Source organism: Hyperolius riggenbachi, chromosome 10 (genome assembly GCF_040937935.1).
Source record: "Hyperolius riggenbachi isolate aHypRig1 chromosome 10, aHypRig1.pri, whole genome shotgun sequence".
NCBI classification, from domain to species: domain Eukaryota; kingdom Metazoa; phylum Chordata; class Amphibia; order Anura; family Hyperoliidae; genus Hyperolius; species Hyperolius riggenbachi.
In genome coordinates this window covers 14,767,671-14,794,057 of record NC_090655.1, presented here as the reverse complement: position 1 = coordinate 14,794,057, position 26,387 = coordinate 14,767,671, and the positions used below count along the sequence as shown (strand labels likewise).

The 26,387-nt window shown below is 41.5% G+C and overlaps 2 protein-coding genes across 2 annotated transcripts in view; one reads left to right on the top strand and one right to left on the bottom strand.

Moving 5' to 3' along the window:
- Positions 1–24,230, top strand: part of INSYN2A (inhibitory synaptic factor 2A) — a 52,052-nt gene extending 27,822 nt beyond the window's left edge. The window contains exons 2-3 of the mRNA XM_068255106.1: positions 9,573–9,644; positions 23,022–24,230. Coding sequence (XP_068111207.1) covers positions 9,573–9,644; positions 23,022–23,205 — 256 coding nt within the window. The 3' untranslated portion in view covers positions 23,206–24,230. The remainder of the gene's footprint in view (positions 1–9,572; positions 9,645–23,021) is intronic.
- The window catches only part of DOCK1 (dedicator of cytokinesis 1), a 589,023-nt gene that overhangs the window by 342,713 nt on the left and 219,923 nt on the right, over positions 1–26,387 (bottom strand). The window lies entirely within an intron of this gene.

The window sequence follows — 26,387 nt, the reverse complement described above, 5'->3', positions numbered from 1 at the left end:
ATAACTAATGTAACTTAATGACAGTATGTTAGTTTAGGCTGAAGTTCCCCTTTAAGGCCCATACACACGTCGGATTTTTGCGAACGACCCGTCGTTTGAACATTCCGTCGTTCGCACGTCAAATCCGGCGTGTGTACAGACTATCGTTCGGGTGATAAGACTGGCGGATCGCTGAAAACCACTCTTATCACCCGAACGATAGTCTGTACACACGCCGGATTTGACGTGCGACCGAAGGAACGAGCTGAACGTTAAAACGACGGGTCGTTCGCAAAATTCCGACGTGTGTATGGGCCTTAAGACTTAGTCGGAGAGTTAATGGCTTGTTTGCATAGAGATAACTGGAGTTTCTTAACTCTTCCTGTACTGGAAACAATTAGACTGATGTATCTGATCTTAATGTTTTATTTCTTAGCTGTACTACACATACAAATCATAATATCATCATTTTTTTTTCGCTTCATCGTCTCTTTAGTGTTTTTTTCTAACATTGCATCATTCTATAATATGTGCAGATTACACAACACTCAGCATTCAAAATGATTCTTTCAGAGCAGTCTGTGAAGTAATGACCTCTCCTCTAGCAGAGGAAAAGTTATTAGTTCACTTACAGTTGAGATAATAAAAGTCAGATAACAGCCCTCTCCACGACGAAGACTTAGTCGGAGAGCTTAATGGCTTTTTTGCATAGAGAGAACAACTGGAGTTTCTTAACCGTTCCTGTACTGGAAACAATTAGACTGATGTATCTGATCTTTATGTTTTATTTCTTAGCTGTACTACACATACAAATCATAATATCATATTTTTTTTTTTGCTTCAGTGTCTCTTTAAATGGAGGGGGGGGGGGGGTTGGGGGTAGGGGTAGGTATAGGAGGGTTCTGTGTGAAAGTACGGTTAGGTTTAGCTGTAGTAAAATATCAATAACATTTACTGATATTTTACTATTGGAATTACGATTGCAAATGTTACCGATAGTCTGCTATTTTTATTTCACGTACGCATTCAAAGAACCCTAAATATTCTTTGGATAAGAGTAAAAAATTGTCGGTGATCAATGAGAGGTCAATGATTCTAAATGGATACAAATTTTATGCAAATATATGTAGTTTAGATATGGACCAACGCAGCAGTTGCTCCATTTGATTGGCCCATATTCATGCTGTATAAATGAAACTGCCGTAATTAAACCTACACACTGGTCACATGTGGCTGAACCGTAGTCTGAGCACAGGTAGCAAGCAGGGCTGCCTCTCCGCTGTAACCTTGACCCAGTCATACATCTAATAGATGTCACAGCAAACAAATGCAGAGAAGCCGCAGAGTGCAAGGCGAGACGCCAGCGCAGACAAATGAATCCATCACTGGGAAATAAAAGCAGACTGTTTGCTCTCGCGCTTTACCCAGGGTGCCCTTGTCCAAACCGGCTCCTGTTCTGCTGTCACCGTCTCAGGACGGATGGCTTATGCGAGAAGTCCTTATGTATTCCAGTCACAGAACTCTTCCACATATATTATCGGCACTCGGGTCATGCAATTCAAAGAGGACAACGCCAGCAGCCTCGTGAACAAAAGACTTAAAGAGAACCTGTAACCAAGAATTCAACTTTATCCCAATCAGTATCCGATATCCCCTTTCCTATGAGAAATCTATTCCTTTTCACAAACGGATCATTAGGGGGCTCTGTATGGCTGATGTTGTGATGAAACCCCTCCTATAGTGTGATGTCAGGACCATGGTGCTGGCATCACACTGTGGGAGCCTTGTTGCATTGTGGGAAATAGCAGCTGTTGTGGTGAAACCTCTCCCACAGGAAATTGTGAGGACCAAGGTCCTGGCAGTTTCCGGTCTGTGAACCTCATTGCATTGTGGGAAATAACAGCTGCTTTACTGTTTACAGCGGATTCCAACTGCCAAAAAAGCAAGCAGCATCTCCTTCCACTGACATCACCTGCCAGCAGTAAAAATGTCAGATAAATGTCAGAACGTAAATCAGGGAGAGGAAAGATTTTACAATAGGCAAACACTGACTAAATCATTTATACATAATTGTAATTTTATAACATTATTTTCACTGGAGTTCCTCTTTAAAGTGAAGCTTCCAGGATCCGCCACGTTTGTAAATCGATAATGCTACTTGAAACCAACTATTCACTGATGAGCACCATTTTTAGCACCCAGGGCATCTGAATAGCACATTAAAAATGCATGCCAACGATGTGGCTCATCGTAAAAAAATACATTACTTATTTTTATATTTAAAAGTTTAGAGGCTGTTCACCCTATTTCTGAGGTCTGTCCAACCGTAGCAATTTCAGATAAGGACTGATGTAATTATTTTATTGCAAACATTAGCAGAGAACAAACAAAAGCTTTCCTCAGCAAGAGGATGGAGAGATAGGGCATTATGTTTCAAAGAGTTTAGAGAAGTCACAGACGCTATCTTCACACCTTTCCCTGGATAAAGAATGGGAAGCTAGAAGGGGAGGGGGTAACATGGCAGCTGCTATACTATTAGAAACTAGGTCAAACTGCAGAAAAAAAAGTGGTGCTTGGTTCCCTTTAAAAGACTACTATTGCAGAAAATATTAAAATTTAAAATGCATGTGTAGGCATACAGTGGTGTGAAAAACTATTTGCCCCCTTCCTGATTTCTTATTCTTTTGCATGTTTGTCACACTTAAATGTTTCTGCTCATCAAAAACCGTTAACTATTAGTCAAAGATAACATAATTGAACACAAAATGCAGTTTTAAATGATGGTTTTTATTATTTAGTGAGAAAAAAAATTCAAAACCTACATGGCCCTGTGTGAAAAAGAAATTGCCCTCTGAACCTAATAACTGGTTGGGCCACCCTTAGCAGCAATAACGGCAATCAAGCATTTGCGATAACTTGCAACGAGTCTTTTACAGCGCTCTGGAGGAATTTTGGCCCACTCAACCTTGCAGAATTGTTGTAATTCAGCTTTATTTGAGGGTTTTCTAGCATGAACCACCTTTTTAAGGTCATGCCTCAACATCTCAATAGGATTCAGGTCAGGACTTTGACTAGGCCACTCCAAAGTCTTAATTTTGTTTTTCTTCAGCCATTCAGAGGTGGATTTGCTGGTGTGTTTTGGGTCACTGTCCTGCTGCAGCAACCAAGATCGCTTCAGCTTGAGTTGACGAACAGATGGCCGGACATTCTCCTTCAGGATTTTTTGGTAGACAGTAGAATTCATGGTTCCATCTATCACAGCAAGCCTTCCAGGTCCTGAAGCAGCAAAACAACCCCAGACCATCACACTACCACCACCATATTTTACTGTTGGCATGATGTTCTTTTGCTGAAATGCTGTGTTACTTCTACGACAGATGTAATGGGACACGCACCTTCCAAAAAGTTCAACTTTTGTCTTGTCGGTCCACAAGGTATTTTCCCAAAAGTCTTGGCAATCATTGAGATGTTTTTTAGCAAAATTGAGACGAGTCTTAATGTTCTTTTTGCTTAAAAGTGGTTTGCGCCTTGGATATCTGCCATGCAGGCTGTTTTTGTCCTGTCTTTTTCTTATGGTGGAGTCGTGAACACTGACCTTAATTGAGGCAAGTGAGGCCTGCAGTTCTTTAAATGTTGTCCTGGGGTCTTTTGTGGCCTCTCGGATGAGTTTTCTCTGCGCTCTTGGGGTAATTTTGGTCGGTCGGCCACTCCTGGGAAGGTTCTTCACTCTTCCATGTTTTTGCCATTTGTGGATAATGGCTCTCACTGTGGTTCGCTGGAGTCCCAAAGCTTTAGAAATGGCTTTATAACCTTTACCAGACTGATAGATCTCAATTACAGTACTTTTGTTCTCATTTGTTCCTGAATTTCTTTGGATCTTGGCACGATGTCTAGCTTTTGAGGTACTTTTGGTCTACGTCTCGGTGTCAGATAGCTCCTATTTAAGTGATTTCTTGATTGAAACAGGTGTGGCAGTAATCAGGCCTGGTGGTGACTACAGAAATTGAACTCAGGTGTGATAAACCACAGTTACGTTGTTTTTTTAACAAGGGGGGCAATCACTTTTTCACACAGGGCCATGTACATTTGGAGTTTTTTTTCTCATTAAATAATAAAAACCATCATTTAAAACTGCCTTTTGTGTTCAATGTTGTTATCTTTGACTAATAGGTAACGGTTTTTGATGAGCAGAAACATTTAAGTGTGACAAACATGCAAAAGAATAAGAAATCAGGAAGGGGGCAAATAGTTTTTCACACCACTGTATGTGTAAAATGTGCATTGCTCCATGATAAAATGCACTACAAATGACTTCATTCTCATTTCGCTGTCACTACCGGTAGGCAGTACAGATCTGACAGTTTTCCGACTGCATCTCCACATTAGGCTCATAAGGATCCACACACTTCCCCCTCCCAAGGTAAGTACCCTCCCGAAGGAAGTTATCTTTATGACAGATCCTCTTTAATCTAGTGTGTGTAGGTGGCTTCATACAGGCAGAACTGAAAAGTTTTGTTGAAGGAAATCACAGAACTAGTAAATATTACATTGCGAGCTCCGTCACTGACCCGTCCTTGCCCTGTTCGATAAATATGTATGTCTACCTGCCTCCAAAAGAACAAAGAGCCAATCTCCCTCCTTATCCTACGGCCATCTTTCCTTTACGTTATCATCCCGCAGCATGGATTGCCCCGTGTTCACTTGGATAAAGCAGCAGCACTGCAAAGGCATTTTGTAACAGAAAAGATGAAAAGGTCTTTTTAAGAAGTGAGAGCTGCGCTCGCTTCAAAGGTACGGGGAAAAAAATAGGTACGTGGAGTGCTAGAATGGGAATTCTTCGAGCTACGCTCCGGGTCACTGAGAATTGACCTGTTTCTAAAGCACCCCTCCGAGCGGCTACATTGTTCCCATACTGCCTTCCAACTACGCCAAAAGATCTGCATAACGGATGTTATGAAACGTAAAGAGCGATCAGATGTAAAAAATGCCAGGGGTGTATCACAAACATTTCAATATTCTCACCACCACGACGGCCAGGTAGCGAAGCATCCATCGTGTCTTTTGTGTATATGGTCACCACGTTCTTCCTCTTGCTACTTTCTTAGCCCTGGTTATCTGCCACCTAATAACAGTTACCGGCCACCTAAGTATGAATAGCAAAAGCGCAATACTGGTCTTAAAGTCAGCCTGAACCTTCTCTCAATCCTCTCCCCTCCTCTGGAACACTCTCCCTCAACACATCCGCAACTCACCCACACTTCCTATTTTTAGGCGCAATATGAAAACTCACCTCTTCAGGCAAGCATTCTGTCCTACCTAGGACACTTCAGCCACTGGCCACCATTTCTACCACCACATACACAGCTTCCCTTTATCTACTGTCCTATCCCTTAAATGTTTAGACTGTAAGGCCTTTTATCCAGGGCCCTCTTCCCTTTCGTCGCACAATGCTGTGTAATGGGTGTACACACCTCCCACCTCCGTGTAACAATATGTTGTTAACTTGTTTACTGCTTTAGCTGTTATACCCTCTTGTCTTGGATCAACTGTTTGTATTGTTTACTTTGTGTTCTTATATCCTGTACGCTATTGTACAGCGCTGCGGAAGATGCTGGCGTTATATAAATCAATAATAATAATAATAATAATAATAATAATAATAATAATAATGGGAAAGCTACTGATCGGGTCAGACTTCAATCCTTGGTTACATTTCCTCTTTAAAGAGACACTGAAGTGAAAAAAAAATATATGATATAATGAATTGGTTGTGTACTATGAATAATTACTAGAAGATTAGCAGCAAAGAAAATATTCTCATACTTTTATTTTCAGGTATATAGTGTTTTTTCTAACATTGCATCATTCTATAATATGTGCAGATTACACAACACTCAGCATTCAAAATGATTCTTTCAGAGCAGTCTGTGAACTAATGACCTCTCCTCTGGCAGAGAAAAAGAAAAAACTGTTCACTTACAGTTGAGATAATAAAAGTCAGATAACAGCCCTCTCCAGGACTTTGAAAGTCGTAGAGATTAATGGCTTTTTTGCATAGAGATAACAACTGGAGTTTCTTAACTCTTCCTGTACTGGAAACAATTACACTGATGTATCTGATCTTAATGTTTTATTTATTAGCTGTTCTACACATACAAATCATAATAGCATCATTTTTTTTTCGCTTCAGTGTCTCTTTAACCAGTTCACCCCCAAGGGTTTTTATCCTAACGGACCAGAGCAATTTTCAGTTGTCAGCGCTCCTCCCTTTTATTCCCTAATAACTTTATTACTACTTATCACAAGAAAATGATCTATACCTCGTTTTTTTCGCCACCAATTAGGCTTTCTGTGGATAGTACATTTTGCTAAGAATTTTTTTATTCTAAATGCATTTTAATGAGAAAAACAGAAAAAAAAATAAAAAAATCATTATTTTTCAGTGTTCAGCCTTTATAGTTTTAAAATTAAACATTCTCCTGTGGATAAAACAAACACGTTTTATTTGCCCAGTGGTCCCGATAATTAAACCGTTTAGATTATGTCCCTACCACAATGTATGGCGACAGTATATTATTTTGAAATATAAGTGGTTATTTTTCTGTTTGTTCTGGCCATAATTACAAGCCCCTATGTAATAAATTGAAATTAATTTTCCCCCATAAAATATAGAATAAAAAAAGCCCCTAAGGCAACTATTTATTTATTTTTTTAAGCTGATTTTTTTTTTTTACAAGTGTTTTTTTTTGGGGGGAGGGTTGGAAGTGTAATTTTATTAATGATGTGTATATACTTGAAAATGTATGTATTTTGTAGATGTAATATACTTTTTGGCCACAAGATGGCGCTAGTGAACACTCATAGGACGTGTTCACTTTTTTTTTTTTTTTTTTACACACTTTATTAAACTGTTACATTTCCTGTTTATGTGAATGGACGTAGCCACTGTTCGCGGTCACGTCCATTCACTCCAGGCACTGCGATTGGGTAGAGGACTGTTCAGTCCTCTTCCCCAATCGCCCAGCACGGGATCCCGACGGTAATGGCGGCGGTAGCGGCGGACACACGGCGGTAGCAGCGGCGGGAATGCGCGACGTATTAAAACGTCATGTTGCTGTTAATAGCGGTAAGCATGACGTTTTAATACGTTAGGATGGCGGTAAATGGTTAAATGTCAGAAACCCCTTATATATGCCGTAAGATTACTGTGTCCATGCTTTTTCCACTAGCCCCTGTAACAGTCCAACCAACCATGATACCAAAGATACAAACCTGTAGTGGGTTTGGCTTTCTCTGTCACACTGACAGGTTCATCAACTTCCAAGCCCATAACCTTGGCCAGTAATGGATTAATATTTAATCAGAGTGAAGTATTGGCAGCTGCACTGAGTGTAACATGGATCTTAAAAAGCCTAAATTGTCCAGTGGCAGAATTGTTCTGCACGCAAAATTAGACCCATCGTAGACAAGAGCAGATCCTGACCCATACAGAGCTTACACATGAGTAGTACAACCATACCCAAGCTTCATGCTCACCGTATGATCCAACTTTCTGATGTTCCCTTATCCGTATCCCCAGATAGAACATTGTTGGATCGGTTTCAAAACTCTCCAGGACCTTGTTTATAATAACTCACTACCTCTTCTGCCAACGCCTTTGTATACTTCCCCAGTGTCTCAACTCCAGTACCCACTAGATTGTAAGCCCACAAGAGAAGGGATCTCCCTCTTGTTTCCGGATTCTGTGCAATTTATAAAATGAACATCTATCAGTATTGATGATATTATTCAAACTACACATCAATTGTATGTATCGGTATTTGTGTCACTGGGTGTCCTGATTGTACAGTGTGTTGAACTGCTCTTGTATCTATGCTCCCCATTGCTGTACATTTTGCACGTTATACAGCGCTATGGACTATGTTGGCACTCTATAAATAATAATATCACGCAGTCAGTAATAAGTGTGAGCCAATATAGTCACACTTGTACCAATAATACAAATTTGGATATTCAAATCCACCCAACACAATGGCCTCAATTCACTAAGATCATGCTGGAGATAATAAGGCAAGAGGAAACTTACCTCCACACAGTGGCCTCAATTCACTAAGCTTATCTCCTGTCTTTAATAACTCTTCTAGAGTTGTTACCATGGTGATAAGGCATGTAGTATTCAGGAAACATTTTACCTCAGGCAAACCTAAAGTTAACTCTTCTGTCTTTAAGTTAACTCTTTAATCCTTAAAATAACTCTAGAGTTAAAGACAGGCTGTTCATTAACTGCGTGTGAAAATAACTACAGAGGAGGTAATGTAACTACAGCGGAGGTAAATTAACTACAGAAGAGGTAACGTAAGGAATGAAGAGATAAGATAACTCTCACTGTGTGGAGGTAAGTATTCTCTTGCCTTATTATCTCCAGCATGATCTTAGTGAATTGAGGCCAGTGAGCGTTATCTTATCTCTTCATTCCTTAAGTTACCTCCTCTGTAGTTATTTTCACACGCAGTTAATAAACAGCCTGTCTTAAACTGTGGAGTTATTTTAAGGATTGAAGAGTTAACGTAAAGACAGAAGAGTTAACTTTGGGTTTGCCTGAGGTAAAATGTTTCCTGAATACAACATGCCTTATCACCATGGTGACCACTCTAGAAACGTCATTAAAGGCAGGAGATAAGCTTAGTGAATTGAGGCCAATGGATCAGAATCTATGATCAACGATCAGCCAAAGAAATTACCTGCTAGAATGCTAGCATAAAATACCTTATATGGTATTCTTCATTCATGTAGTAAATAAAATTGATTATTTTTTCAGGATATAAAAAATAACGAGTATAAGTGGGGAGGCAGTGGGAAAAAATAAGGCTGTTACTGTTTATAATCAAGAGATAGTGGATGGTGGATAAAAGGATAATTAATGTAATTATTTTCCTCTTTAAACTACAGTATATTCTGGTGTATAAGACTAATTTTTAACACTTGAAAATCATCTGAAATGTCAGGGGTCGTCTTATACGCCGGGTGTCATTGATATGCCCTATCCTGTTACCGCCTCTCAGATCTCGCTGCTGAGGACTGTAGTGAAGCGGCGCAGGCGCACATGTGCGAGATCTGAGAGGCAGAGGAGGAGGTAAATAGGATACAAGGGCGGGGCCAGACGGGTGAAAGAGGCGTGTTTTATGGGTACAGAGCGATCTATTCTTCCATACCGCTCTGATAAACAGGTAGACAAGGAGAGCAGGCCAGTCCAACTAGTCAATCGCCTATATACTGTTATATACTGGGTACCACATACAGTACAGCACCAGTATCTGGTCATACATAGCACCAGTGTATGATGTTTTTTTTTTTTAACTTCTATTTGGTGTGTGTTGGAAGAGGGGTAGTCTTATACGGCGAGTATATCCCAAACTCTATATTTTAACTGGAAAAGTTGGGGGGTCATCTTATACGCCGGAATATACGGTACTTTCATTATATTAAAAAAAGTGCAAGAAAATAAAAAATACACATTTCTGAAGTAGTGAAAGATTGTATACGTCTATAAAGTTTCAGGTCAATACTGATTACTTTATATTCCCTTTTTTTAGGCTTTCATACCGAACTGGCCAAGACACCGCAAACTGCGACACGTGCAGGAACAGTGCATGTATTATCTACAGGTGAGCGTCACATACTGTATACAAAACACATGAAATTATGTTAATGTTACTTTCAAACATTCCTCGATAATAAAACCCCTTTGTCTCTGCGTCCCATCCCTCACTTCCTTACTTTGTGTGTGCCCCGTGTGTTGTGCTACTGCGCATGTGCAGGGAGGGATGCAGAGACTGAGGAGAGCTGAGGGAGGACGGGGACTGAGGAGAGCTGAGGGAGAGCTAAGCTGTCTCTGCGTCCCATCCCTCACTTCCTTACTTTGTGTGTCCCGTGTGTTATGCTACTGCGCATGTGCAGGGAGGGATGCAGAGACTGAGGAGAGCTGAGGGAGGACGGGGACTGAGGAGAGCTGAGGGAGAGCTAAGCTGTCTCTGCGTCCCATCCCTCACTTCCTTACTTTGTGTGTGGCCCGTGTGTTGTGCTACTGCGCATGTGCAGGGAGGGACGCAGAGACTGAGGAGAGCTGAGGGAGGACGGTGACTGAGGAGAGCTGAGGGAGAGCTAAGCTGTCTCTGCGTCCCATCCCTCACTTCCTCTCTGTGTGTGCCCCGTGTGTTGTGCTACTGCGCATGTGCAGGGAGGGATGCAGAGACTGAGGAGAGCTGAGGGAGGACAGGGACTGAGGAGAGCGGAGGGAGAGATGAGCTGTCTCTGCGTCCCATCCCTCACTTCCTTACTTTGTGTGTGCCCCGTGTGTTGTGCTACTGCGCATGTGCAGGGAGGGATGCAGAGACTGAGGAGAGCTGAGGGAGGACGGGGACTGAGGAGAGCGGAGGGAGAGCTGAGCTGTCTCTGCGTCCCATCCCTCACTTCCTTACTTTGTGTGTGGCCCGTGTGTTGTGCTACTGCGCATGTGCAGGGAGGGATACAGAGACTGAGGAGAGCTGAGGGAGGACGGGGACTGAGGAGAGCTGAGCTGTCTCTGCGTCCCATCCCTCACATTCTCTCTTTGTGTGTGCCCCGTGTGTTGTGCTACTGCGCATGTGCAGGGAGGGATGCAGAGACTGAGGAGAGCTGAGGGAGGACGGGGACTGAGGAGAGCTGAGGGAGAGCTGAGCTGTCTCTGCGCCCCATCCCTCACTTCCTTTCCTTGTGTGTGCCCCGTGTTTTGCGCTACTGCGCATGTGCAGGGAGGGACGCAGAGAGTGAGGAGAGCTGAGGGAGGTCGGGGACTGAGGAGAGCTGAGGGAGAGCTGAGCTGTCTCTGCGTCCCATCCCTCACTTCCTTTCTTTGTGTGTCCCGTGTGTTATGCTACTGCGCATGTGCAGGGAGGGATGCAGAGACTGAGGAGAGCTGAGGGAGGAAGGGGACTGAGGAGAGCTGAGGGAGAGCTAAGCTGTCTCTGCGTCCCATCCTTCACTTCCTTTCTTTGTGTGTGCCCCGTGTGTTGTGCTACTGTGCATGTGCAGGGAGGGATGCAGAGACTGAGGAGAGCTGAGGGAGGACGGGGACTGAGGAGAGCTGAGGGAGAGCTAAGCTGTCTCTGCGTCCCATCCTTCACTTCCTTTCTTTGTGTGTGCCCCGTGTGTTGTGCTACTGTGCATGTGCAGGGAGGGATGCAGAGACTGAGGAGAGCTGAGGGAGGACAGGGACTGAGGAGAGCGGAGGGAGAGATGAGCTGTCTCTGCGTCCCATCCCTCACTTCCTTTCTTTGTGTGTGCCCCGTGTGTTGTGCTACTGCGCATGTGCAGGGAGGGATGCAGAGACTGAGGAGAGCTGAGGGAGGACGGGGACTGAGGAGAGCTGAGGGAGAGCTAAACTGTCTCTGCGTCCCATCCCTCACTTCCTTTCTTTGTGTGTGCCCCGTGTGTTGTGCTACTGCGCATGTGCAGGGAGGGACGCAGAGACTGAGGAGAGCTGAGGGAGGACAGGGACTGAGGAGAGCGGAGGGAGAGATGAGCTGTCTCTGCGTCCCATCCCTCACTTCCTTTCTTTGTGTGTGCCCCGTGTTTTGCGCTACTGCGCATGTGCAGGGAGGGATGCAGAGACTGAGGAGAGCTGAGGGAGGACGGGGACGGAGGAGAGCTGAGGGAGAGCTAAGCTGTCTCTGCGTCCCATCCCTGCACTTTCTTTCTTTGTATGTGCCCCGTGTGTTGTGCTACTGCGCATGTGCAGGGAGGGACGCAGAGACTGAGGAGAGCTGAGGGAAGTCGGGGACTGAGGAGAGCGGAGGGAGAGATGAGGGAGAGCTGAGCTGTATCTGCGTCCCATCCCTCACTTCCTTTCTTTGTGTGTGCCCCGTGTGTTGTGCTATTGAGCATGTGCAGGGAGGGATGCAGAGACTGAGGAGAGCTGAGGGAGGACGGGGACTGAGGAGAGCTGAGCTGTCTCTGCGTCCCATCCCTCACTTCCTTTCTTTGTGTGTGCCCCGTGTGTTGTGCTACTGCGCATGTGTAGGGAGAGACGCAGAGACTGAGGAGAGCTGAGGGAAGACGGGGCCAGAAGTGGTGTGTGTGTGTGTGTGTGTGTGTGTGTGTGTGTGTGTGTGTGTGTGTGTGTGTGTGTGTGTGTGTGTGTGTGTGTGTGTGTGTGTGTGTGTGTGTGTGGTGACAGACCTAGCCCGTTTATAAATGGGCTAAGGTCACTAGTACTATATTATAACCATACAAATTTATTTTAAAAAATAAAATAAAACCAGAAGCTGTCATTTATACTTCAGATAAAGTACTGGTGATTTTTAAAGATTAATCATGTCCTTCACCATGAATACTCTATGAGATGACTAAGTAGAATACAGCATCAAGCCCCTCACAGACATTTAACTGAAGTCACCCAATCCAATTGTAGCAGAAACTTTGCATTATAACTTGAAAATCCTTAACGCTTGTTGTAAAGTATGTAAGAATACATTTAAAGGGTACCTGAACTGACAGGTGACTTGATGAGATAGCCATTTGTATGCATAGGCCTAAATTTACTAAGCAGTTTAGACTAGTCTACAGATGGTTTTTAGTCTACTAATGCAGCGTTTCCCAACCGCTGTGCCGCGGCACACTAGTGTGCCGCGGCATGTTGCCTGGTGTGCCGTGCGTTCCTACTGTATGTAGAACGCAGGAGGGGGGAAGCAGCGCTAGAAGGAGGGGCAGTGGAGGCAGCGGTGGGGAGGGGGGAAATATCCCCCCCCTCCCTCACCTGGGACCCCTCCTTCTGCCTCTCTCCCCCTCCATTTATGGGTGGCAAGTGCGGGGTCGGCGGCGGGGAGGCACGCGGAGAATTACTCACCACTTCCGCGTTCCAAGCGCCGGCAGCGTCATGTCGTCAGATCTCCGCCTTCAATGCCGCCCACTGTGCTTCCGCTAATCAGGAAGCACAGTGGGCGGCATTGAAGGCGGAGATCTGACGACATGACACTGCCGGCGCTTGGAACGCAGAAGTGGTAAGTCTGCGCATGTCTCCCCGCCGCCGAGCCGCCCCGCACTTGCCACCGATAAATGGAGGGGGAGAGAGGCAGAAGGAGGGGTCCCAGGTGAGGGAGGGGGGGGGGGGATATTTCCCCCCCCTCCCCACCGCTGCCTCCACTGCCCCTCCTTCTAGCGCTGCTTCCCTCCTCCTGGGCATCTATACTGGGGCAACTGTACTAGCTATACTGGGGGCAACTAAACTAGTTATACTGGGGGCAACTAAACTAGCTATACTGGGGGCAATTAAACTAGCTATACTGGGGGCAATTAAACTAGCTATACTGGGGGCAACTAAACTAGCTACACTGGGGGCAATTAAACTAGCTACACTGGGGGCAACTAAACTAGCTACACTGGGGGCAACTAAACTAGCTATACTGGGGGCAATTAAACTAGCTATACTGGGGGCAATTAAACTAGCTATACTGGGGGCAACTAAACTAGCTACACTGGGGGCAACTAAACTAGCTATACTGGGGCACTACCTACCTATACTGGGTACTATGCTAGCTATGCTGGGCACTATACTAGCTATACTGGGCACCATACTAGCTATCTGGGCACTATACTAGCTATCTGGGCACTATAGTAGCTATACAGGGCACTACCTACCTATACTGGGGCACTACCTATCCATACTGGGACTATACTAACCATACTGGGGCAACTAAACTCCCTATACTGGGGCAACTATGCTAGCTATGCAGCCGCACCCCAGCCCCCCCCCCCCCCCCCGTAGCCTGCTACACACGGCACTGTCCACTAGGTCGCGCAAACACCCGCGCGCCCCCCGCCGTTCCCCGGAGAAAATTATGGTCAGAAAGTGTTCCCCGGGGCCGGAAAAGGTTGGGAACCACTGTACTAATGGTTTGGTGTAATGTTTTAGACCTGTTTTTAGACCTGGTCTAACATTCAGTAATTACACAATTCACAAAGGCAAACAAGGAGTAACCACGCCCACTTTTCTGACAGAGATTAGACCAGCTGATTTCTGTGGGTAAAGTAATTCTGTGAGGTATTTTATTATGTGAGGATGGAACCTTTTGAATGAATTATGCAGGAATTTAATTGTATCCAGAGGAGAGCTCATCAGAGGAGATACAGTGGTGTGAAACTATTTGCCCCCTTCCTGATTTCTTATTCTTTTGCATGTTTGTCACACTTAAATGTTTCTGCTCATCAAAAACCGTTAACTATTAGTCAAAGATATAATTGAACACAAAATGCAGTTTTAAATGATGGTTTTTATTATTTAGTGAGGAAAAAAAACTCAAAACCTACATGGCCCTGTGTGAAAAAGAAATTGCCCCCTGAACCTAATAACTGGTTGGGCCACCCTTAGTAGCAATAACTGCAATCAAGCATTTGCGATAACTTGCAACGAGTCTTTTACAGCGCTCTGGAGGAGTTTTGGCCCACTCATCTTTGCAGAATTGTAATTCAGTTACAAGTTGTAATTCAGCTTTTTTTGAGGGTTTTCTAGCATGAACCGCCTTTTTAAAGGTCATGCTACAACGTCTCAATAGGATTCAGGTCAGGACTTTGACTAGGCCACTCCAAAGTCTTCATTTTGTTTTTCTTCAGGCATTCAGAGGTGGACTTGCTGGTGTGTTTTGGGTCATTGTCCTGCTGCAGCACCCAAGATCGCTTCAGCTTGAGTTGACGAACAGATGGCCGGACATTCTCCTTCAGGATTTTTTGGTAGATAGTAGAATTCATGGTTTCATCTATCACAGCAAGCCTTCCAGGTCCTGAAGCAGCAAAACAACCCCAGACCATCACACTACCACCACCATATTTTACTGTTGGTATGATGTTCTTTTGCTGAAATGCTGTGTTACTTCTACGCCAGATGTAACGGGACACACACCTCCCAAAAAGTTCAACTTTTGTCTCGTCGGTCCACAAGGTATTTTCCCCAAAGTCTTGACAATCATTGAGATGTTTTTTAGCAAAATTGAGACGAGCCTTAATGTTCTTTTTGCTTAAAAGTGGTTTGCGCCTTGGATATCTGCCATGCAGGCCGTTTTTGCCCAGTCTCTTTCTTATGGTGGAGTTGTGAACACTGACCTTAATTGAGGCAAGTGAGGCCTGCAGTTCTTTAGATGTTGTCCTGGGGTCTTTTGTGGTCTCTCGGATGAGTTTTCTCTGCGCTCTTGGGGTATTTTTGGTCGGCCAGCCACTCCTGGGAAGGTTCACCATGTTTTTGCCATTTGTGGATAATTGCTCTCACTGTGGTTCGCTGGAGTCCCAAAGCTTTAGAAATAGCTTTATAACTTTTACCAAACTGATAGATCTCAATTACTTTTGTTCTCATTTGTTCCTGAATTTCTTTGGATCTTGGCATGATGTCTAGCTTTTGAGGTGCTTTTGGTCTACTTCTCTGTGTCAGATAGCTCCTATATAAGTGATTTCTTGATTGAAACAGGTGTGGCAGTAATCAGGCCTGGGGGTGACTACAGAAATTGAACTCAGGTGTGATAAACCACAGTAAAGTTATTTTTTTTAACAAGGGGGGCAATCACTTTTTCACACAGGGCCATGTAGATTTGGAGTTTTTTTTCTCACTAAATAATAAAAACCATCATTTAAAACTGCCTTTTGTGTTCAATGTTGTTATCTTTGACTAATAGTTAACGGCTTTTGATGAGCAGAAACATTTAAGTGTGACAAACATTCAAAAGAATAAGAAATCAGGAAGGGGGCAAATAGTTTTTCACACCACTGTATAGGTCAGTCATAGCTGCTGGTTTGTGAATTGCATCTTTTGATCATTTCCCCTGCTTTACCCACCTAATTACCAAATGGTTTAAAGCATGTATAAAAACGGGTCTAAAACATTTGATAATCATGAATTCCCCCTTTGATGCAACTGACCAAACCATCAGTAGACTAGTCTAAACTGCTTAGTGAATTGAGGCCATAGTGTCAATACTGCAAATAACCGGGCAGTGTGAATGTTTCACTTTTTCCGGGAGAAAAAGAAAAAATGAAGATAGGCAATTGACTTTTTCTCTCTAGTAAGGACCTACTCAGACTACAGCTTAAAGGACCACCATCGCAAAAAAATATAAGCAGTTAAAATCTGACAGAACCGACATGGGGGATAACTCCTTATGGGGGATTCTTAGGATTTTCTTGGTTTTCAACAGCTTTTCCTGAACAGCAGTTTAACTGCCAAAATAATAAGATACCAGCCAGCCTCCCTACCCACTTGCAAGCTATTTTTGCAACTGCTGTTGAAAACAAAGAAAACCTTGAGAATCGCCCATGAGGAGATGGACTGGCCCAAAGCCTGTCGGTTCTGTCAGATTTTAACTGCCTACTTTTTCATGATAGTGGTCCTTTAACCCTCACTGAAAAAGTCCATAGACTCGGACTCTACTGTGTCAGACTGTGTAAAAGGCTGTCATTTTTACTGTAGTGTGCCTTCCCCAGCCTGGCAGGGAGTGCAGAGCGGTGCAGTGTGCGTTCATATGTGCGAGTTCTGGGCAGCTGATGGCGCCTCCTCTCCTCCGCCGGTGGCGCTGCAATGCCGACATCCTCTTCTGAGTTCCAATCACATGATATGACGTGATCATAATCCAGGGGATGGTGTCAGCATTGGAAGAGTCTCATTACCCCTCTTCCACCACCGGGCGGCACTGCAGCACTGACACCTTTCCCTGAGTCACAGTCACATGGCATATCATGTGATCAGAACTCAGAAGAGGATGTCGGGAGTGCAGCGCCGCTGGTGGATGAAGAGGAGACGCCATTCAGCCGCCCGGAACAGGTAAATACAAAGAAGCTCCCTGCAAAGCTCTACATAGCTGCATTAGGCAGTAAAATGGCATATGCCGCTAAAAGATGCCAGGGCACACAGTATCTATCTTGAGATAATGCATGCAGTGCTGCTAATAAGTTAAAGCATAACTGAAGTGAGAGGGATATGGAGGCTGCCTTATTTCCTTTTAAGCAATACTAGTTGCCAGGTTGTCTTGCTGATCCATTTGGCTGAAGTGTCTGAATCACTAGAGACACAAGCATGCAGGTTATCTTGTCAGATCTTAGTTGCAAATGTAGAAAAGGGTGATCGGCACCAGATGCTTTACCGGCAGACCCCTAGGTGGTTAGTGGATAGCTCACTGCGCCTCTGGAGTGCAATCAAACGTGTAAAAAGTAGGGAAGGAGATCCGGGCATCAGAGGCCTTTGTTTTTGTGTTTGTATCCTGTCTCCCCACCCCTTTCAGTGAAATAAGACGGGGGGCGGGGAGAGGCTGAGATTGACTGGATAAGAGGCAGAGCTACTGCGCACAGCTCTGCCTCTATTGGGCAGCAACATTCCGAAATGGCAGAATTTTGCCCCAGTATTTCATGGATAAATACCTCGTTCTGCCACGGGGATGGGGCGAATCAGCTTGCATCTCAATGCTAAAGATGACTGATTTATAAAAAAATAAAAAAAACAAAACACTTCAGAATCTCTTTAAAACAATCTTACACCTGGAGGAAAAAAAATACATACAGGCGAAGATCTGTTCACAGTGGGACGTTGCTGAGCTGGGTGTGGCACCACTCTATATTGGTCACCCCTGCTCATTTGCACTTATGCTATGATTAAGGACGTGTAACGTCCGAAACATGTCAGCATGTGGTGATGGATCTTAGATTGTCATGTGTTTGATTCAATAAAGTTATTTCTACTCTACCGACATTGTGCGGAATTTACCTTCTACACTATGGGACGTTGCCGAGCTGCATTATAAAATTTTATAACGCAGCTTACCGCACTGCAATACAAAGTCTATGCAACATTCACAGTATGACGTTAGCATTGCATGGTAACGTGTTGCGTTATGGTAAAACACTGCTGCATTGCGTTACCTCTAAACACACACACTATCAGGTACAGGGCAGCATACTGTTCATTGCCTGTATGCTTTACTGTACATACACAATGTGACGGTAACAAAAAACTTTAATCCACCCCATCACTTTTTTTTATTTGTGTTCTAATGCTGTATTGCAACTTTAAAATGCAACGTCCTGATGTGAACCTAGCCTTAAAGGGACTCCGAGCAGTGCGGAAACTATGGAAAGATGCATATCATTTTAAAGCTCTCTTTCTCCTCTTTCCAATGATATATAAATCGCCGCCCTACGCCTTTTAGTTTTCGCTATTTTCGCAATTGAAATTGCGAAACTAAAAGGCGTAGGGCGACGATTTAGGAGTCGCCAGAAAGAGGAGAAAGAGAGCTTTAAAATGATATCCATCTTTCCATAGTTACATTGTATTACACAGGGCGACTTTTTCTGCTGAATGGAGCTGCTGACACTGGGGAAAGTGTCGTCCTGTGTAATACAATGTAACTATGGAAAGTTGGATATCATTTTAAAGCTCTCTTTCTCCTCTTTCTGACGACCCCAAAAATCGACGCCTTTTAGTTTTCTCTATTTTCGCGATCGAAAGCGCAGCCGCGGCAATTTCAATCGCGAAAATATCGAAAACTAAAAGGCGTAGGGCGGCGGTTTATATATCATTGGAGAGCTTTAAAATGATATGCATCTTTCCATAGTTTCTGCACTACTCGGAGTCCCTTTAAAATGTAGTATGTGACTACATAAAAAAATAAAATAATAATCTTAAAAATAAAATCATAATCTTAAAAATAAAATGTTCTGTGCAACTCAGAAACAGCATATTTTTCTAATTACAAACCTTTACAAATATCATGCTGTTAATTACATCTTGTTGCAGTAGGGCACGTAAGGCAACAGATTAGCGCATTGGAAGTGTAATTATTCGGACTGGTGAAAAGATAAAGAAATAAAATCCTAAATCAATAATATGCAACCTTTTTTTAAATTACCTTGGTAGCTTATAGAGCCCTAGTCACTAGCACAAGAGTTTCTCATTACAAGAACATCATAAACTAACTGGCTTAAACAATTCACTTTCGTAATTTGATCACTTTATTAGAAGTTATCAACATACAAAACAAAAAATCCCCCCAAAAGATAGACTATTAGTAAGCAGAATATCAGGTGGTACTGTTCATCGTTGCTCAAGGTCTACATACTCCCTTGCCTTGCTGCTATTTTAACAGAGTGTTTATGAATGAGAAATTAATTAGAATTAGTTATTAAATTATACAAAGCATCTGCATTGTCTTTGTGAATGCTACTTTTTTTGCCTGATTTTAGCATTACCTTAAAGAGACACTGAAGCGAAAAAAAATAAAAATGATACAATGAATTGGTTGTGTACTATGAATAATTACTAGAAGTTTAGCAGCAAAGAAAATATTCCCATATTTTTATTTTCAGGTATATAGTGTTTTTTCTAACATTGCATCATTCTATAATATGTGCACATTACACAACCCTCAGCATTCAAAATGATTCTTTCAGAGCAGTCTGTGAACTAATGACCTCTCCTCTGGCAGAGGAAAAGTAAATAGTCCAGGAACAGTTGAGATAATAAAAGTCAGATAACAGCCCTCTCCACGACTTTGAAAGTCGCAGAGCTCAATTGCTTTTTTGCATAGAGATAACAACTGGAGTTTCTTAACTCTTCCTGTACTGGAAACAATTAGACTGATGTATCTGATCTTAATGTTTTATTTCTTAGCTGTACTACACATACAAATCATAATATCATAATTTTTTTTTCGCTTCAGTGTCTCTTTAACGCTAGTTACACACTAGGACGTTGCGTTGAGGGGACGTCATAGGGCACATAACGTGCCCCTAACGCAACGCCTGGTGCTCTCTGGTGTGGACATCGGAGTGAGCTGCGTTGTGCAGCTCACTCTGGCGTCCGTGATGCCGTGATGCGTACTCTTGGACGCATGCGGCATCACGTGGTCCCGCCCGGCCAATCGCCGGAGAGCGGCCGCTCCAGGAAGTAAACACTGCACGTCACTGAGTGTAGTGAATATTAATTAGCCATGTGCCCGGCCGCTCTCCCCTCCTCCCCAACATGACTGAGCATGTGCAAACAGTCTAACGCGGCTTAGCCGCGGAGAACGCACAGCATGCAGCACTGCATTACAATGTAACACAACGTGGGCAGTGTGAACAGCCCACTTGTGTTACATTGCTGTGCGTTGGTGGAGCGTTACAGGCTGCACTAACGTGCGCCTGTAACGTCCCTGTGTGCAAGAAGCCTTAAGGAAGCCTGAAGCGGAAAAACAAATGTGTGATACAATGAATTGTATGTGTAGCACTGATAATGACTAGAACATTAGTAGCAAAGAAAGGTCGTGTTTTTATTTAAAGTTATATTTTTTTTTATTTATTTATTTATTTTTTTAAATAATATTGCATCATACTGCCACAGTTCAGTTTTAAAAGCACACAGTGGCCCATATGCAATGACCTTTATCTACTGGGTTTTCTCCTATGAGATAATTTTTCACTTTTTTTTTTAATATATAAACATTCAATTTTTATTGTTGATATTTGAGAGCGTTATACAGAATGAGCACTAAATGATTACAATTAACTTCTATATGAACATGAAGTAATCTAGTCCTGTACATACACATTAGTGATGAAACAAGTGGCATACACATGGACCAACAATGTCAACAAGACCAAACAGAGAGGTTATTAAGGTCTAATAGGATTCGATCTTTGGGTGTTGCAATGTTTTCAGGGTGGGAGAAGTCGAGTAACATGTGTATTAATTCCTGATGTGATGCGTTTAGTTAGGAAAGGTCACCTTGAGTATGACGAAGTTTAATTCCCATATTAATATTAGCGTTTGCTAAGGCAAGAGTTGAGGATAATAAGGGAGGATTGCTGGAATTCCAGTTAGAAACAATTTGATGGCGAGTGGCGCGTATAATCTGCGATATCTCCAGACGATAAGGGGACGGCATGCATTCTAGGCCTATATGGAGGATCGCCAGTTGGGGAGTCATTTTAGAGGGCGCCCAGATATGAGATGTAATGTGTTGGTTAATCTCTTTCCAGAGCATATTAATGGGTCTGCAAAACCAGATTATGTGAGGCAACGACCCTAGTGAGCCACAATTTCTCCAGCAATCCGGGGTAGTGTCTTTTTTGAATTTTGACAGTTTCAACTTCTTTTTAAAAGAACTTCTCAGCACTTTGCAATTGAAAAGGTATCAAAAAGGTACTATGAAATGTGTTTATTTTCTTGCACGTTGTTGGTTTAAAGGGCATTTTAATCGACAAGTGCGTGAATAGCACCTAGGAGAAAAAGTGAATTTCATATGGGTCACTGTCTTTCAAAGTACAAAACATAACAGAAATAGTGCCCCTTTGAAATTTCCTGCAGTGAAACCTTATCTCCAGCTGTCCCTCACGGTTTCATTGATGTATAAGTGCTTCAGAAAACAGGACTGTATTCGTTCAGATAAGTTCTTAGCAGCTCTTTGCTAATTCTTAGCCGTACTACGCATACAATTCATTATATCATGCATGTATTTTCACTATAGGTTTGCTTTAATATTAGTGTTCAGCAAAAATGTCTCAACATGTAAATCCACTAACTCATGCAGTGAAAGAAACTAAGCTAATAAAAGTCAGCTGTTGATCAGCAATAAACTGGCAGATGACTAATTTTTCAGCAGTTAGAGGTTTTGGTCTTCTCAAATGATTTTGCATGTTGGGATCATTTTGATTGGTTTTCCACTATACCCTTACTTCAAGAGGAACTCCAGTGAAAATAATGTAATAAAAAAAAAAGTGCTTCATTTTTACAATAATTATGTATAAATGATTTAGTCAGCGTTTGCCCATTGTAATATATTTTAAATCCCTGATTTACATTCTGACATTTATTACATGGTGACATTTTTACTGCTGGCAGGTGATGTAGCTGCTGCATGCTGTTTTGGCAGTTGGAAACAGCTGTAAACCGCTATTTCCCACAATGCAGCAAGGTTCCCAGACAGGAAACGGGCAGGAGTACGTACTCAAGAGTTTCTTGTGGGAGGGGTTTCACCACAATATCAGTCATACAGCGCCCCCTGATGGTCTGTTTGTGAAAAGGAATAGATTTCTCATGTAAAAGGGGGTATCAGCTACTGATTGGGATAAAGTTCAATTCTTGGTCGGAGTTTCTCTTTAAGACTTCCCATCTTCATTCCCTTATTAACAATGCCAGTTGCCTGGCTGTCATGTTAAGTGTTTGGTATTAGTTTTATTTGAGCCACACACCTGCAAAACAGTGCCGCCAGTGGAGTCACACCAGAGTCACAGCATCTGATCCGAATGCTCATACTGGGCCAGTGACTTAAAGTATAAGTGACAGAGAACCAGCAAAAATGCCAGGCAACTAGGCATGATTTATTAGAAATTGAAGATGGCAGCTTTCATATAACTCTCAGGCCTGGTGCACACCAGAGGAGTTTTTCTGAGCGTTTTGAGTTTTTAAATCTGCTGCTAATGTTATCCTATGTGTCTGTGCACACTGGAGCAATGAGGTTTTGTAAAAAACCCCATAGCATTACATTGGGAAGAGCTTTTGAAACCTCTAAAAGCTCTTCCCAATGTAATTCTATGTTTTTTTTTTTACAAAACCTCATTGCTCCAGTGTGCACAGACACATAGGATAACATTAGCAGCAGATTTAAAAACTCAAAACGCTCAGAAAAACTCCTCTGGTGTGCACCAGGCCTCACTTCAGGATTCCTTTAAGAACCCTACCACCTCTCCAGATTTTGTCATGACCAAGAAAGTGGCACGGCACCGGGCAAATAGTGAAATGGCAAAAAAACAATTGTGCACACTGGCCGACCAATGTTGGACTTTGGCTGGTAAAATTATAACTGCTAAATTGGCCATTTTGATTCCCAACTTCCACCCAACTTCTGGCCTTGGGAGTAACGCGTGTGGGTGACTAATTAATGTTTAAGATTTCAGTTTACAATTTAATATTTCAGTTTACAAATTAGCCCAGTTGCTTCAAGCAATATATACTAAACATTAGTTTACTTATTTTTTCCATGTGTCTCACATTTTAGTGTTGAATTGGACTTCAAACAGCAAGAAGACAAACTCCAACCAGTGTTGAAAAAACTCCATCCCATCGAGGAAACTCAGGTTGCACCTTTGCCTTACCCTTCCGAGAGTTATACATCAACCCCTAAGCAAAAATCCAAAACAGAATCGAAAAAACATGGAAGATGGAAACTCTGGTTTCTTTAGCGCAAGTCCACTGAACACTACTCCACTGGCCATCAAAAGGCACATACCGAAAATACAACGGTTCACTTAAAAAGGGTTCTTGTTAACCTGATGTTATGAAGAAGCAAATGGTTGGGCAGTATGCAGATACCTACTGTGCGTACCAAAAAGGCCTTTTACACTTGCAACTCAACTCGAAGAAGCAAGGAATACAATAAAAATAAATCACAACATGCCAACTTTTACTAGTGGTTCACAATCTGGGATGTAACATCTGGATTCGAAATTTGTATTACCAAATGGGAAGAAAAAGAAAAAAAAAAGTTGGAAATTTTAATTATTTTCTCTTTTTTCTTATCGGCTCAGCATAAGCAACCACTATAATTTGCTTCCTGGATTCTAAAGCCTTTATGTTTAAAAATGAATACGAGAAGAAAGGTTATAGCCTTACGTTACGGCATCTTTCATTTTGCATTTCCGCGTGGAATTCAAGCAGGGAATATGTGCAATTCTCAGCACATCAAAACCCGGAGAAAGCACAAATTTTCAAGTGGTCGGAGACCAATGAAAAATCTCAAAGATGTGACTAAACATGTGTATTTGCCTTCCCGTGCTGACAAATTATTTATTTTAGTCATTCGCATACTAATTTTAATATTTTAGAGAAGATGTTGAATTTGATTAAGTGCAAAGAGCCAATCATTTCCCAAAGTCAGAACATGCCTTTAATCTCATTGTTCGTTGACAGGGTCAAGGCTTTGGGACACGGTTTACTTAGCTCACATTTCTAATGTTTTCGTACCCAAAACCCAAACTCTTCAAATATATACACACATATAAGATTCTGACTAAGGTTTCATCACCGAAGTTGGAATACAGTTGATCTTGAAAGTTAAAAGATTTTGTATTCTCAAATGCCATACCATTGTAAAAGAAGCAAATATTTATCTATTTATTCTTAATTTGGCTTTATGCTTTGTTATAATAGGTCCTAGAGATCTAAAAACCTTTTTTCAATAAAATGTTATGATTTAAAGAAATGTAATTTACACTACTCAATAATTCTTAGTTTAAAACAACGTATGTATGTTGATATTTTTAGCTAATTTGAAATTAACGGAATTCAGAATAACTTAAATATTTACCTAATGCAGTGTTAAGTCAGAATGAGTTGTTTCACTACTTAGTAAAAAAAAAAAAATATTTGCAATCTTGACTTGATTGTAATTGTTAGAACTAATTTTAAAGATATGTATAAGTAATAATGCAGTTGTAATATGCCCTTTAAATACAATTAATTTTCATGTTTCGCAATATAACCTGTGGCTTAAATTTATTTGAAAGGTTAGAATATTTATTTTTCTCTATACAGATTCCTAAGTGGTAGCATCCTAAAAAAAAAAAAGAAAGATAATATTTATCATCTGGATCAGCAGGGATATGTGAGGGAGCAGGCTGGAGTTGTACTTTATACTGGTTGAACTCGATGGACGTATGTCTTTTTTCAACCAAAATAACTATGTAACTAAATCAAAAACCCCTTTTAATATTGCCAAGTAATTGAAATATACCATGTGGCCTAAGAATACTTCTTTCAGCCACACTTCTAAAACGGTCTGCTTCCCAGAAAATTAATAAAAATAAATAAAATGATTCTTTTGGATATTGCTAATTGATGGATGTTATACAAATATACAATGTTTGAGCTATGAATTTATCTTACAATATACAGTTTCACTTACTAAAAACTTCAGTATAGTTAAAACAAATAAAATAAAAACTAATTCATGGTCACTGACAGTAGAAGAAAATTACAGAATTCACTAGTTCTCTGGTTGAACTCGATGGACGTATGTCTTTTTTCAACCAAAATAACTATGTAACTATGTAAGAATATAGACAATTAGCTGCTACTTTCCAAAAAAAAAAAAAAAAAATGCACCATCTATTACACACGCACAAAAAAATCATCTCTCACTATTCCCTTTATCCAATTAATGTTTTAGCCTGAGTTTTCTCATAGCAGATAATTTTTCAGTTTGTCTAAAATCAACTTTGCAGTAACCTAGCAATTGAAAAGGTACTAGAAGGTAGGTAGAAAACTTATTTTGAGTATTTTTGTGTGAGGTGGGAGCTTTAAAGGTATTTTATTGCTAAGGTTTAAAAATATCCCCTAGGAGAAAAAGTTAACTGGCTATGGGCCTAGTGTGGCAAGCACTGTTGTATGTTTAAAAAAAAATTACAAATCCATGGGTAAAAAAAATAACACATTTCAACCATTCAACATAAATTAAAATGTGAAAGTTCTACCCCAAAATGTTGTTGGAATGCAAGATTAAACTTGCGCTATAACAATATTGTAAGATACAGAGAAGACAGTTTTCTTTATTTAGAAAGTATAACAAACTCAAAACAAGAGAGGCGTGGAAATAAAATGGAGAGAAAATATAATATGGTAGAAGGTGCTTTGTGTTTTATCACTATGTGATAATCGGAAGATAGTGTATGGATTGTGCATTTTTTTTCCTTACTATTGTCAAACAAAAACTGTAATTATGCCCAGGTAAATATGCTTTATCAGATATGTCAGACTTGCTTAATAGGGCTACTAAAGTTGTACATACAAAATATAAAACAATTATTTTTGTGTAAAAGCTGGTATATGTAAGAGGAATAGTGGTTATGTGCCGAGAAGGAAGTGCAATTGTTACATTTGAAGGGTGCGGGTGAAAATGCTACTGTATTTTTTAATGTTTTTTAATTAAAGATACATATGTTTATATTGCACAATTAAAATAACATTTTAAAGTCCCCAGATAAAACTATTGCCCATATGTTATAATTATACCAGTAGAATAGAACATAAAATTATGAAATCATTGTTTTTCAGTTTCATGCAACAGGATGCAATTTTTTTTCCAACATTCAAAGCATAACCACGCCTCTATGAAAAAAAAAATATTATGAATCAGATGTACTGTTAAAGAGGATTATTTTAACTTGCCATAGATAATTTGTATGTATATCTTAAGAAGCATTTTCTGCACCTTCATATTAAAAAAGGTAAGTAAAGCTGCGTTTATTTTCTACAAAAATTTGTATTAAAAAAATAAAAGCATTAAACATTATCTCAGAGTCTTACTTGTATGACACTTATACTATAAGCACAACTGAGCATTTTAAAGCAAAGAAAAAGCTTGAAA